Genomic DNA, 13561 nt, shown 5'->3' with positions numbered 1-13561 from the left:
GTTTGCTTTGATCCACCTCCCCAGCGTGCTCAACTGCCCATCCATATCGTCGCAGTTTGTCATGGCGATATCGGGTTGGGCCAAGCCGATTATCATCTGCGGGGTCAGTTGACATGTCGCCAGTTTGTGGCTGAAGCTGCCGCTCCTGTCAACGGGTGAACTGGAAAGTAAGGTACGAGGCTCTCCTCAAAAGCCTGCGCACGAGTTCCAGCCTTTGGGGAGAACTCGTATTGAGCTGGGGAGACGAACATCAGATAGGCTAGAGAGGGATGCATCCCACAGCCATGGACGCACTGATCGATCCACTCAGACCCTGGACGAATCAGGGCCCCAGGGCTATTTTCTCGATTCGTCGACATCGAAGCCGAGAGCGAGCTCCGATTAATAGAGCTCTTTGTCACGAGAGGCGGCGGGCGTGGCAGTTCTTTACCCAGTTGGAGGATGTCGCCCCACCCAGCTACCTAACACCCACATGGCAGAAAAGTAGCTGAAGGCACGGAGATAATGACAATAACAGCTCACCGGAAGATGGATGCGTAATTGGAACAGCGATGGGATGCATACTGTTGTTCCCGAATCCTGGGTAGTTCTGCGACGTGCCTCAGCCCGTAGCCAAGACTGGAGACAGTGGAGTCCGTCTCTGTCTCGACCAAGATGGTTGACGACTTCAACGTGGATAGAGCAAGCGAATGGGGAATCTCCGGGACATTCATGGCTCGTTGCCAGATGCAACAACAGGCCCAGATTTCCGGGTGCTGCAGTTGAGCTGTTGCAGCAAATAATCGGCAGCCATGGTCGTAGAAGCCGACCGGGGCGATGTCACATCGTCTGGCGGATGGTCGCATTCCATCGCATCAAATCATTCTCGCGTCTTGTCTTTTCTTCCCTTCCACCCTGGGCCACCGCGGCCTCTTTCCTTTTCTCTGTCTCTCGTCGCTGCCTCACTCATCCTCTGCTACTCGTTTCCGAATGGTGGGGAATGCCACTGGCTGGTCCTGTGGCTTTTTAACCTTTCGTCTCTGTTAGGTCTTCCGTACTGCTCCCTCTTATTTATAATAGTACGCAATTGCTTTGCCCTTCCTGCGCTTCCTCTTCCATTCCACCCGCTGTTCCCTGTGTACCACCTGTCGCCACCATCTTCGGCGCAATTGTAAACATACTGTGAGAGGTGTGTGCTCGTCTGCCCATACTGTCTTTCCTACCCGAGCCTGGTTCGCTTTCGGTGCGCGGTCTGGCTTCGTGCATATGACTGTCACCGTTGTGCCATCCCCTCCTTCCTCACCCTGCTGCAGACATACGCGTTCCGCTTTGGAATTTGCTGTAACATCGAAGCTAACCATTATTTGGGCTGGCTGATCCCAGGCTTCCAGACTCCTGCCCTTCCTCGAGGATCTGCTCCCGCGGTTCCGAGTCGAAGATCTCCTCCACTCCCGGATACATACCTATTCGATCACCCGTGACGCGGATTGGGCAACGCCCACCACCTATTTTTGAATGATACTCTGCGGAGGAACGCATATATACCCGATTAGAAATCCGCAGTCCGCCTGAGAATTGTTTGAACGCACACGAGACCAAACTGTAACCCCAACCCCCGGGGATCCTGAGTCTGAGTCACACGGACGACTTTCGCAACCCGCTGAGTTGCATCCTATCTCTGCACCCCGCATCGCCACTCCGCGGTAACCGGCTTCATCATAACAATGGCTTCGGCGGATTCACGACAGTCAGAGCTACATACCGTGGAAGAGCACGAGATCATACACGACGACCCCATTGACGTGGATGAGGACCATGACGAGGAATTCACGGAGATAGACCCCTCCGTAAGGGCATATCTGGAACACCAGCGAAAGGTCGATGGGTTTTTATCACCGCTAGACCTAGACGAAGCTGTGCTCTACCAGTTGGCCCGCCGACTGTCGAGCGTGTATCGGGAGCTGGCCTTGAAATCAGACCAGCAATTCCTCCCAACCCCCGTTTCAAAGCTGCCTAGTGGCCTGGAGACCGGTCGTTACTTGGCCATCGATGTTGGGGGGTCCAATCTACGGGTTGCCTTTATCGAACTACTCGGCGATACTGCCGAGCCCGATATGGCTCGCACACGAGCCGCGGAGAGGCCTTTGAAAAAGGCGCAGACGCAACGCGTCAAACGCACCCTTGAGAAAGCATGGCCTATTCAGGAACATTTGAAGATGGACAAGGCGGAGGATCTTTTTGCGTGGATCGGAGACTGTATTGCGGAAGTAGTGGCTGAAAGCTTAACCTCAGATGCGACAAAGGGTTCCGTCCCTGAAGAGCTGGAGATGGGGATCACCTTCAGTTTCCCAATAATGTAAGTTACCCAGGCAGCCCATTGCTCATACACTCCGAAGCTTCGCGCTCAGGAAATCCGCACTCTCTACACCTACTGACAAATAACAGGCAAGAGTCTCTTGCAGAAGCTACTCTCATGCCGATGGGCAAGGGGTTTGCTATTACTTCAGATCTAAATCTCCGAAAAATACTACTCAGTGGGTATGAAAAACACACGAAACGCCCTGATGATGAAGATGAACCGTCAAAAAAGCGCCGGAAACTGTTCGCTTTACCGAAATTGAAGATTTCTGCCATTACCAACGATGCGGTAGCGACTCTTGCATCCCTGGCGTATGCGGTGAAGTCCCTGCCCAACAGCCGGGTTGCGATGGGCATCATCGTGGGCACTGGCTGCAATGCCACAATACCAATGAAACTTAGTGCCCTGCATGATGCAAAGGTAAATCATGTGAGGAGGAGCGATCCCGAGACATCAGAAATCATCGTGAATACCGAATGGACGATATCGGGTGTCTTGCCTCCTCTTAAAGAGCTTGATATCATAACGAAGTGGGATGCGGAACTAGACGCAGCCAGTGCGCGTCCCGGATTTCAGCCATTTGAATATATGACTGGAGGTAGATATGTCGGTGAACTTATACGGCTCATTTTCATAGACTACCTAACCAACATTACCGGGGTGTCTAGGGCTGCGCTACCTGTGGGACTCACCAAGGGATACGGCTTAACCACATCATACGTCTCAGACAATATTGCGCGTTCACGCTCAGGCGAAGATCTCGCAGCTGAGCTGACCGGTTCTCTCCCCCCGCCAAGCGATACGTGGCAGTGGGATGCTACCTCCGCAGATCTCTTACGGAAAATCGCGAGGGCCGTTCAAAGGCGATCGGCGGGCTTAATAGCTGCAGCAGTTGTCGGCCTATTAGCATGTGCCGGCGAAATAGAGTTGAGGTTGGACAGTCACGAGAGCTCACCGCAAGAATCTTCTGCCGCCTCGCCTGAACATGAGAGCACCACGAACATTTCTCAGACTAAAGCTGAACCAGCAAGTTTAAACGGTTTAAGCAACGCTCGCGGTCCGATCGTTCCTATAATTTCCCCGTCCCCCACGCCTGCAGATTGGCAGTCTGGACCTGAGGAACTTGTCGTTGCGTATACTGGTGGTATAATCCAGCACTATCCCAACTTCAAAGAAATGTGCCAGCAAACCATCGATCGACTCATCATGCGTACGGGCCCTCAAAAAAGCGGGAAATCAGTCTTCCTACGCGAGGCATCTGACGGCGGTGTTATTGGAGCTGGTGTTCTCGCAGGGATGGTGGGGAATCGCTGATTCGGCTTTGAAACCCCACCTTTGCAGCGAAACACATCGAGGCTTTGCCGGCGAACTTATCTATATACTAAGGCGCTCCTACCTGGTGTACTTAGGTATTCAACTCTGCGCGCGCGCTGTGGGTGGCATATATTTGAGTTGGTTCAAAAAGCACTAAGTGGCCTTGCAAAACATGCACGGCTACGCAGTTATGTTATACAAGTTTCATGAGCACGAAAGCGTTTGATCTTTGGGATTATTTTCTAAGTATGAGCAACGGATAGAAGTAAATGAATTATTTAATATATTATATATAACGGAACATGTTGTTTCTAACACTTCGCTTCATGGTTTGAGGCTTTCCATCTTCGTACTCTAACCCAGCTGCACCGCCCTCCCCAGACATCTCTTCAAGCCGCCGGCGTATCTCTTCGTCTTCTTGGGCCACACTTTTGGCTGCTTTCCGCGGTTTGTGGTGTTCCGATGTAGAGTGTTGTTTCGATGATTCGTTTGGTTGTTGCTTATTACACGCTTCTTTATCTAGTACCCTTCTCAGTGTGGGGTTTGGGGAACTGCTAACAGTTTGCATTACCTGAGTTGGAGTCCACTTGGAGCCGTGATGTGGAAAATATACATCGGGCAGGGGCCAGGAGCGGTTGTTTTTTCAACAAGGCCTTTGCCCCTGTTGGTAATGGCGCTACCCTCTGCATTCTGTCTGAGGTGACAGTGGCCCAACAGTGACAAACAAAACCCGGAATAACTTCAAAACTATGTAAAGAACAAATTGACAATAGTTAACATGACATAATTCTTTAATTGGCCTTGGATATCACGTGGTTACCCGTGACCCGATCTCCACATCTTATCGGAGTCACCAACCACTCATTCAACCACTTTCAGCCTCATCATCACCTCAACAACCAAGCCAACATGAGTGCCCAGGCGTATTACGAACTCTACCGTGGGAGCAGGTACTTTCTACCTCTGTCAGAAGTGACTAGACTTGCTTGTACTAACACTCTGCGTTCGAAAACACTAGCCTCGGCCTGTCCCTAACCGACACCCTCGATGATCTGATCAACGAAGGGCGGATCGAGCCCCAGCTCGCCATGAAGATTCTCTCGACCTTTGACCGTATTATTACGGAAGTACTCGCGGACAAGGTTCGCACTCGGCTGAACTTCAAGGTATGCCGTGCCCTCTTATATTTTACGAGCTTTGCCAAATTCCCTGTGGCGGATCTCGGATGGAAGAGCGGACGCTGACCAGATGTGTTCTCTGTTTGCAGGGCCACCTTGACACATATCGATTCTGCGATGAAGTCTGGACGTTCCTCATCAAGGATGTCAATTTCAAGCTAGATAACCAGCAGACTATCAGCGCGGACAAGGTTAAAATTGTGAGCTGCAACAGCAAGAGGCCCGGAGAGGCGTGAGGACCCTATGAAGCGAAACAATGGCCATATGAGATGAGATGAGACGGGGCGTTCTTCTTCGATTTGTTTTTTACACTACGTATTTGACCCTGCTGGTTTATGGGCACTGGTCGTTTTTGTGTCGGCGTTTTAGGACATTCCCATGGCATTATTTGTGCTGTACATTACCGATTTTCATCGGACAAGAAAGATACCCGAATGAAGAACTAGAATAATCCTTCTTTTCTTTTTCTCACGTAGAATATGTAAAACAACACCAAGAGTTGTCATTAAATTAAAGCCCCAGAAAGTCGGCTGGGGCCTAGCCTGGTTCACCGTGCGGAGCGTGGGGCAACCGCCTGGTAAAGTTTAAGGGGAGATCGCCGCCGCGACAACGCGATCTAAAACTATTTCGCGTTCAACAATCGTCAACACCAAGCGACCGGCGACAAAACCATGAATGAGCCGATTCCTCACTTTACTCTTATTTACAAACTGCCAAGTCCATCATGCCAAGGACTCTCCCTTGGCTTACTGGTGCCGGAACGACGAAACGAGGGCCGAATTCGCCAGCTCCAGCGATAAAGCGTACTTCGAGCCCGCGGGTGAAAAACGAACATGAGACGCCGACGAGAAAGGAGACGTTTACGTCAAAGAGGGATTTCATGAAATCTTGTATGTATTGCCTAAAATTTATCTAAAGCTCTCTTTGGTTGGGGCGTGTTTTGTACTAGATTTGACTGAGACTGACACCTCCTGTTCTTTAGCTCCAAGTCCTCCGTCCTCACCGATTCATCGCTGCCCATCAGAAGAGTGCGCCCGTCTTGTCATTAGCGAGCTTCAGATAGCGCGGTACTAATAAGCAAACTAGATTCCTCCGCGAAGGTCTAGATCAAGACGATATCTACATGATGGTCGAAGACGAGTTCTACTCCGTTGCGCAATCCTTCACGCAGCATCTCCACTACGCGGAATATATACGTCGGAAGAAAGAGGTTAAGGCACTAAATGCGGATACGATCGCAGATATCGCGAGACCGACCGACGGAGCGACCCCGATGAGCAATGAGATCAAGAAGAAATACGCCGCAGAGGAGCTCAAGACGAAGCAGAAGGATGCGATTGATGGAGAATTAGGAAAACAGGCAGGGGATGGACACGACGAGGACGCGGGCGATGACTTTGAGGCGGAGAACTCGTGGGCCGGGACGCATCTGCAGGATCTTATGTTGAGTCCGAGGAGAGTGAGGTCGTTGGTAGGGTTGCAGAAGGTTAAATCTTACACGAGAGCGGCAGCCGGATTTTCACAGTCGTCTGGGTTGGGGGATGATGATGGTTTTACCTGCAGCGGCCCTGGGAAGGCGGACAACAAAGACCCCATTGCACTGGAAGAGACCACTGATGATGACGATCTTGATGTTGGGATGGGCCAGCCTACTCCGATGGCTGTCAGGAATCAGGAAACGTCGAGTCCGGGATTATTGCGGAGCACACCTACGATGCGTCCTTCGAGTGAGGAACGGCACTCCGAAGATATTAAAGAGCTACGGGCTCCACGGTCAGAAGGGAAAGTATCGAACACTATCCAAGCTAAAAGGAGATTGATATTCGATGACTTTGACGAGCTTCCGGAGCTGCCCAAGCATAGTATACAACCTGAAAAACGACGACCCAGCTCCACAAATTTTAAACAGAAGAAACTCGACGACAAGAACACTGGGTCGAAGAAATCTCGACTAAATGAAGTACCAACATTCTTGATCTGAGTGACCGAACTCCGACAAAAAAGCATTAAACCCTTGCTTTACCATCCTGGTGACTCACGGGCATTATTGAAATACCTCACTGCGCGTCGATGAGTGGGCGAGACATCTTGACACTCATCCTGCGAACATGACTCCTGATTTTATCCCGTTTCGAAGGCTCGGCCTCGGTCGTTTTCACTACCGCCTCCTTCTCGAGTGCCGTGCGGCTGTGCAGGGTAATTGCGCTGCGACATGTCAGAATGATATCCATGCATGGGATATTCAAGGAGGACGGACTCATCATCGGCGAAGAAATTCGGTAGCTCTTCCTTTCGGAAATTTGTGGGAGGGCCCTAATAAACGAACGTCAGCAGGGCACCCTGCATCGTCCTGCAGATCGACTCACAATCTCCAAAACCCGATGCTTGTTGCGTGTAAACGGGCTCTTGACCAGACGGTATATTTGCAGGAAGCAGTCCATGGCGATTAACGATCGACGTGGATTTTATTATATTGTGAAATAACGAGAGACGAGGTTTTGTGAGCGGTCGGCCACTATATACAATCGGACCGATGCAGGGGAATCTGAAGTCGAAACGAGCGAGCGAACGTATGCTATGCAAGGCTGTTCTATTGGACGAAGCGAAAGGATATTGAACGAAGGACTATAAATCAACGCAGAAACAATCAAAAGGCAAAACTAAACGAAAGACTAATCGCTCGAGGCAGATTGGAGGCCGAAGAGAAAAAAATCCAGTCCAGGTTTCGGGAAAACGAGAGTTATATACTGGATAGAGAATCTTTCAAGGCTTTTCAGGCGATCTGCTGCCATTCATTGCTCCCGTGCAGATTTGGGCGGATCGGCAGTTGTGTGGCACGGGCTGGAACTGGGGAGGTATGTGCTGGCTGGCTCCTCGCTGCCTGGCATCCGACAGCACATTCCTTTGCTTGACAATCCGTTCCTTCGCCCTGGGAAACACAGACCCATAATCTCGGGCACGAATAGGATGGCCACGATTCCGTCGAAAAAGCAAAAATATCACTGATATTGGCTTCTGAAATAACAGGGCGCAACGTTGGATGCTTTTCCCTCAGGCCGGTCACGGCTGAAATGTTACACAAAGAAAACTGTTGTGCAGCGTTTGCTTACTCCGGTGGTCTTCCCTTGCATGTCACCAGCCGGAGCCATTCACGACGATTCGCTGTCTTCCCAAGGCGTCGAATGAGAATTTCACCGGGAGACAAATGCCCGGCTGCCTGAGCTCGAGGCTGCCTGGATGCAATCTCAAAACATGGACACGCGAGTGTCTCTGCACTCCTTTATTTCCGAAGGGATACTTTACCCAAGCTGTTTAGCACCCAAAGCGTGGCCGTCTCGGAAAGCAGCAGTTCATGCATCCTCCCGAGCCCAGCAATCTGTGCTTTTCGCTGGAGCCGCCCTCGATGCTCTGATTAACCCAAGACCCACCTTCTTGACTGACACATTTTAGATGAAGTGATTCAGATGGCGGAATGTCTTTCCGGTCGTCACGAATATTGCTGTCACCTCGTTCCTTTCGCAGATCGCCTGGGGTCATCTTAATCGGAGAATGTCCAAGTAAGCAAATGACAGAACATTCCAACTTGGCTTTTTTGGCATTCCTGCGACCGCAAATTTCGCGCAGGCCAACTCATGATTGGGCAACGGCTTTCATCGGAGATAGTATTCCTGACTCTGCCCAAGGACAGCCTATACAAGGGGAGCTCCAGTTTTCGTCGCCGCGTCGCGTCCACAGACAGGCCCACATGTCGCTGGTGGCTAGTGGAATACCTCGAAAACCGAGAGAAACACGTCCCGCTTGTCGACTTGGAGATTGGGAGAAGTCCCCAGCCTTTGCTCTCCTCCTTGCTGGATATCGCGCAAGGGCGGGTTTGCATATCCACCCACCGGGTATGTGAGACGGACGATTGCCTTCGATGCGCGCAAAAAATGGGCGGCCGGGACTGTGCATAATTTTACGAAGGCAGTGCGCTTGCTTTGGGATCAGTCTGAATTCTGACGGAGCACCGGAGGACTCGATTTACTGTAGAATCGTCTTACGAGGGCTGGTGTCATTTCGTCGCTGGAGTTCCAGGGCTAACTTTATTTCTGTTCGACTTGGGGCCTATTGAAATCATTCCAGATCTAGGATCCATCACACCGGTATTGCTTCGGTACTACTACTGTACTACCTCTACTACCATTCGGGTAGTAGTACTATACCATCTGCTGGTAGCAAGTCGGTCTATCATGACCTCGACGGAGCATAGACTGATAGCATCATCCAACTGGTTACTCTTTGATAATTGTTTTCTGAATCTGTAAAGCTACGTAATGGCCACCGAGTTAGCATGATCCAGAATATTCCAAATGCCACCTAGCATCAGGCTTTAGGTAGGGTATTCCCCTGCGCATGGGTGTCCTACCGGAGGCTGTTGTTCCGCTCCGACAGCCCGCACGTCAACTCACTCCCCAAGAACCTTGGGGCCCTTCGTGTTGACATCTGCTCAACGGAACCAACAGCCGGTTGAAGCATTTTTCCGAGGAAAGGGATGGCTGGAAAGCTGTAGACAGGCGCCGCCCCCTCGAACATGTCAAAGTGCCATTCCGAACCATCCCTGGGCAGCCACATGAGCCTTCCGCGTCGCGTCCTGGAGACCCGCCTGGCCGAGCAGCGAGCTTAAAAAAAAGCTAGTTCGGCCAAATGGTCCGAGATCAACCTCTGATCAGACCCAAGTCACGTCTGGAAACCTTGCCTGCAGAAATCATCCAGGAGATCTTCCTGCGTTGTCTGGAGATCAGTCTCCCGCGAGCCTCTATCCATCTTGCGCGGGCGCTCTCCAACCCTATCATATACACATGGCTCGTTAAGCTTGCCTTTGCCAAGGCAGATGGCGATGGAGAATCTATCCATACGCGGCACTTTCTGCCCCCGCATGATGCTGTCGGATACGTTGGCGGTGATGGGCTAAAGGAGCTTCGCACTCAGATTCTTGAGTGCCGTTGGTGCACCCTGCCCTTGATTCGCCGCTGTCAGCTGGCCTTTCTCCAGCATGTCATCCAATACAAGCGTCCCGACTTCAACGTCGTTCCGGATGACCAGCACCACCTTGCTGCATTCGCGAAGTGGTTTGACAATCCCAAACCCTGTGATACCACTTCGAACGGGCAACGCGGCGAGCGTGATCTGGTCTTACGGGCCAACCGGCCCGGCAACGAATTCAATGAATCCAACCCTAAACGCTCGCATGACTACAACGTTGCGGTATGGTTCAATCTCGGCATTGTCGAGGTCTTCAAAGCGAGAGAAGGAGACCCCAAGGGGAAAATCTACTTCGAGCTTCCGTATTGCGAGGGCTCCAATCTGCCAGACAAACTGCTATGTGCGCCCTGGACGGAAGAAAAGCTTGAGTTCCTGCAGTTAATCTCGACAAGAGCATTCCTTGACAGGGATACCGACTATGACCGCGCAACTCGCACTCTGCGCCGTCTGATCCGTGATCGCGATTTCCCTATTTTTGCGCGATTGCTGGACATTTATGTGCGGATAGAGTGTTACGGGTTTCCTATTATCTGGCCAACCAATAATATGGTATTTCGGGCTGCATTAAAACATGCCGATGAGCAGGGTGACCCTTTCGTTCGCTTACTAGTTGAGGAACGGTGGGATCATATTGAGCCCGAGGGTGTCATTTTGAAAGAGAAGTTGATGAAGAAGATGCTGAGTTGGGGGTATATCTAAGATCCTCTGGATCGGTAGTTAGTGTTGAATAGGCAATGGCCGTCTTTATTACCGGATTATATTGGTCACGCATGTATATACAACTTTTATATATTTAAGATAATAAAAGCTGAGGACTGTTCTTCACCCAAGCATCGTGTCAATATGCAAATTTCAACAAAGCCCACAACTGACACTGCAACTGATTACCCTTGATATCTCCAGAAATAGTACACCTTGCGACCTCTCACTTGGAATCATTCTCACCATCCATTGACGAAATTCACGTGACTGTATAGATCTGGATGATCGGCGGGCGGTGAGACAGAGCTCGACCCCACAAAATTCAAGCCTGGACTCGAGCTTCTTCACCTTCCCCGATATATCCTTCCTCAAGAACAGACTCTAGGATTCCTGCTCACCGTCACCAATCCCATGTCCTAACCAGTCTGCCGTGATAAAAGCAACCCAATCAGCTCGGGGGTCCCAGCCACCAATTAAAACCAGAAACAACACTCTTTATAAAAAGAAGTACCTGCACTACAATGGCGCACTCAAAACGCAACACATCGCTCCCTCACTTCACCTCCTACGAGCGTTCCCTCCTCCGCAACAGCTGGGGCACCCAGCGCGGCGTCATTGGCCGCGACTCCTTCATCCCCTTCGGCTCGTGCCGACTCTGCCTACATCCGTCGCGCGAACCAAGCGTCGCATGTGCCCACAACGGCGACCTATTCTGCCGCGAGTGTGCGATAAATGACCTGCTATCGCAGCGGAAGGAGATTAGTCGGTTAGAGAAGGAGAAAGAGGAAGCGAGGCGGAGGATAGAGGAGGAGAATGGACGGGAGGCGGAGGAGGCGAGGGGGAGGGAGGTGAAGGAGTTTGAGATGGTTAGTATGGGGTTTGACGATAGGGGGAATGCGAATGGGGATAAGAATAAGAAAAAGAGGAAACTTGAGGAAGAAGAGGAGGAGGGGAAGGAGGCTTCGGAGAGGGTTAAGAGGCATGAAAAGGTGTGTTTTGTTTATTTCCGTGATGTGGTGTTTTACCTGGGACTGGATGGCTAATGATGTCTGTTTGTTGGCAGCCGGACTCGAATAAATCGGCTCTTCCGTCATTCTGGGTGCCGTCGTTAACCCCAGGGATGGACCCCAATGAGGTCACTTTGAATAAGGCTGCCAAGTTGAACCCGGTATGTCCTGGGTCTACGGAGTCGGATAAACATAGCTACTCGCTCAAATCGCTGGTCGATGTGCATTTCACGGAGGAAGCCGGGTCCGACGGCGCAATGTTGCGGGTATGTCCGAGCTGCAAAAAGACCTTAACCAATTCAGTTAAGGTGATGCGTAAGTTACCCTGTTGCTATCTCTGTTATATTGGTGCTAATGCTGTCCCCAGTTACAAAACCCTGTGGCCATGTTATATGCAAGCCGTGCGTGGACAAGTTCATGACGCCGCATGATGCGCCAGATCCGCACGCATCCAAGGAAGAGCAGGAGCAGACGGCCGAGCTGCACGGCAAAGTATTATGCTACGTGTGCGAGACGGATCTCACGCCCCGCGATCCAGCACGGGATGACAAGGCAGGCGAGAAGAAAAAGAAGAAGAAGAAGGAGAAGGAGGGGATTCAGCCGGGTTTGGTGGAGATATCGTCCGAGGGGACGGGATTCGCAGGCCGAGGAGGGAATCTTGCAACCAAGACTGGTGTTGCGTTTCAATGCTAGCTGGACTGCGTTGAATAAATGATGTAGTATATCCACATAAATTCTGTATAGACAAGATCCAAAATACACATGTAAGAATGTAAAAGAAGTTAAAAATGTACATCACGAAGTCTAGGCCCGCTTCTTCGCATTGTTGAACTCCCTCACCACAATATCACACTTGATCTCCTGGCAAAGTCTCTTCCTCCTTGCAGCCTCCAACTTGCTCGCAAACTCAAGCCCACTCGCCCTCTCAACCACCTCAACCGGCACCTCAAACTCGGCCAGCCGCTTGTCATTCGCGATGCGCGCATTCGGCAACACAAACGCACCAAGCGCCACCTTCCCAGTAGGCACTCCAGGACCCTCCTCCGCATAAACAACCTTATAGAAATGCGTTGGCACGGCCACATTAGGCGGCGTCCCGATAACCTCATAGTTCACCCTCCATTTCCCATCGGGGTCACGGTGCGGGAGATAAAGCGGGCCCGTAACAATCCGGACAGAGGGGTATTTGGACGCCAGATTGCGGCAAAAGTCCTCGAAATGAGCCCAGTAGTCGCGGTTGAACCCCTCGCCGACCTGCGGGCACATATTTGTCAGGGCGAAGGTGCCGTCCATGGCCTCCTGCGACCATTTTGCGTCGGCGGCCGGGACCTGGTGGCCGCGGTCGTAGCCGGAGCGGAAGTAGTCTGCGAGCTTGGCGCGGAAGAGCGGCGGGATGGTGGTGTCTTCGAAGAAGGTGCTGTGCTTGCGGTCGGCGTTTTTCAGGGCCAGCGAGGCCGGGGTGATGTGTTCGGCGACCCAGGATGGATTGCGGGTGCGTCGGTCGTAGGCGCCTGTTAGGGGGAGGGAGGAGATGGTGTCGGCGATGGGGCCGGGGAAGCCATATTGGTAGATGCCGGAGGGGTCAACGGGGGAGCCAGCCGCGGCTTTACCGGCGAGGGAGGGAGCGGCAGGTTGAGGAGGTGGTGCAGAGACGGTTCGTGTTGGGGGTGGAAGAGTGGTGGGTGTCGGGGCTGGCTTTTGCTGCTGGGGCCCTGGTCGGGAGTAGAACAGGGCAGTGATACCAGCACCCGTGGCTGCACTGGCGGCAGCAATGGCCGCGACGGTGGCCTTGGACATGGCGGATGCTGTGGTTGGCGAGGAGAGTCGGTGTTGATGAAGCTATCGAGAGAAAAGTTTCATGTGGATGCGTTGCTGACTCATCCAAACAATAGCCAGGCACCAGGAACAGCAGCAGCAGCAGTAATTAGAGGATGGATACTTATTTTTATAAATACAGCAGCTTCTTTTTGCTTCGCCTGACTATCTGTGCCTATGACCTG

At 51.8% G+C, this 13561-nt stretch overlaps 7 protein-coding genes across 7 annotated transcripts; 5 read left to right on the top strand and 2 right to left on the bottom strand.

Moving 5' to 3' along the window:
* Positions 1-1703: 1703 nt before the first annotated feature.
* Positions 1704-3652, top strand: ASPVEDRAFT_123850 (hexokinase family protein; the record flags this gene model as incomplete). The annotated part of the gene is made up of 2 exons (XM_040806128.1): positions 1704-2335; positions 2425-3652. The coding sequence occupies 2 exons, from the start codon at positions 1704-1706 to the stop codon at positions 3650-3652; spliced, it is 1860 nt and encodes a 619-aa protein (XP_040664873.1).
* An 878-nt stretch (positions 3653-4530) lies between these two features.
* Positions 4531-5284, top strand: ASPVEDRAFT_38573 (transcription initiation factor IIA subunit gamma). Its single transcript, XM_040811731.1, has 3 exons — positions 4531-4602; positions 4671-4818; positions 4920-5284. Exons 1-3 carry the CDS (start codon positions 4562-4564, stop codon positions 5064-5066), a joined length of 336 nt encoding a protein of 111 aa, XP_040664872.1. The 5' UTR covers positions 4531-4561; the 3' UTR covers positions 5067-5284.
* A 270-nt stretch (positions 5285-5554) lies between these two features.
* ASPVEDRAFT_25946 (uncharacterized protein) lies at positions 5555-6811 on the top strand (the record flags this gene model as incomplete). Its single annotated transcript, XM_040809841.1, has 3 exons — positions 5555-5720; positions 5813-5858; positions 5917-6811. The coding sequence occupies 3 exons, from the start codon at positions 5555-5557 to the stop codon at positions 6809-6811; spliced, it is 1107 nt and encodes a 368-aa protein (XP_040664871.1).
* A 76-nt stretch (positions 6812-6887) lies between these two features.
* ASPVEDRAFT_80732 (uncharacterized protein) lies at positions 6888-7271 on the bottom strand (the record flags this gene model as incomplete). Its single annotated transcript, XM_040816916.1, has 3 exons — positions 6888-7035; positions 7088-7143; positions 7197-7271. The coding sequence occupies 3 exons, from the start codon at positions 7269-7271 to the stop codon at positions 6888-6890; spliced, it is 279 nt and encodes a 92-aa protein (XP_040664870.1).
* A 2013-nt stretch (positions 7272-9284) lies between these two features.
* ASPVEDRAFT_38570 (uncharacterized protein) lies at positions 9285-10717 on the top strand. Its single transcript, XM_040811730.1, has one exon. The coding sequence runs from the start codon at positions 9514-9516 to the stop codon at positions 10549-10551; it is 1038 nt and encodes a 345-aa protein (XP_040664869.1). The 5' UTR covers positions 9285-9513; the 3' UTR covers positions 10552-10717.
* Positions 10718-11075: 358 nt separating this feature from the next.
* On the top strand, positions 11076-12254 carry ASPVEDRAFT_80730 (putative RING finger domain protein; the record flags this gene model as incomplete). The annotated part of the gene is made up of 3 exons (XM_040816915.1): positions 11076-11543; positions 11618-11876; positions 11929-12254. 3 exons carry the CDS (start codon positions 11076-11078, stop codon positions 12252-12254), a joined length of 1053 nt encoding a protein of 350 aa, XP_040664868.1.
* Positions 12255-12365: 111 nt separating this feature from the next.
* Positions 12366-13358, bottom strand: ASPVEDRAFT_50650 (DNA/RNA non-specific endonuclease; the record flags this gene model as incomplete). Its single annotated transcript, XM_040814345.1, has 1 exon — positions 12366-13358. The coding sequence occupies one exon, from the start codon at positions 13356-13358 to the stop codon at positions 12366-12368; it is 993 nt and encodes a 330-aa protein (XP_040664867.1).
* Positions 13359-13561: the final 203 nt, after the last annotated feature.

Source organism: Aspergillus versicolor (assembly GCF_001890125.1).
Source record: "Aspergillus versicolor CBS 583.65 unplaced genomic scaffold ASPVEscaffold_2, whole genome shotgun sequence".
Classification (NCBI taxonomy): Eukaryota; Fungi; Ascomycota; class Eurotiomycetes; order Eurotiales; family Aspergillaceae; genus Aspergillus; species Aspergillus versicolor.
This window is presented reverse-complemented; position numbering and strand designations above follow the sequence as displayed.

What these genes read in the sequence shown, in the direction of transcription:
- ASPVEDRAFT_38573 (XM_040811731.1), top strand. Translation starts at nt 4,562, where the DNA reads ATGAGTGCCCAGGCGTATTACGAACTCTACCGTGGGAGCAG. An exon ending in GAACTCTACCGTGGGAGCAG is followed by an intron (nt 4,603 to 4,670) that starts GTACTTTCTACC and finishes CGAAAACACTAG; the next exon opens with CCTCGGCCTGTCCCTAACCG. An exon ending in GCACTCGGCTGAACTTCAAG is followed by an intron (nt 4,819 to 4,919) that starts GTATGCCGTGCC and finishes CTCTGTTTGCAG; the next exon opens with GGCCACCTTGACACATATCG.
- ASPVEDRAFT_38570 (XM_040811730.1), top strand. Translation starts at nt 9,514, where the DNA reads ATGGTCCGAGATCAACCTCTGATCAGACCCAAGTCACGTCTGGAAACC.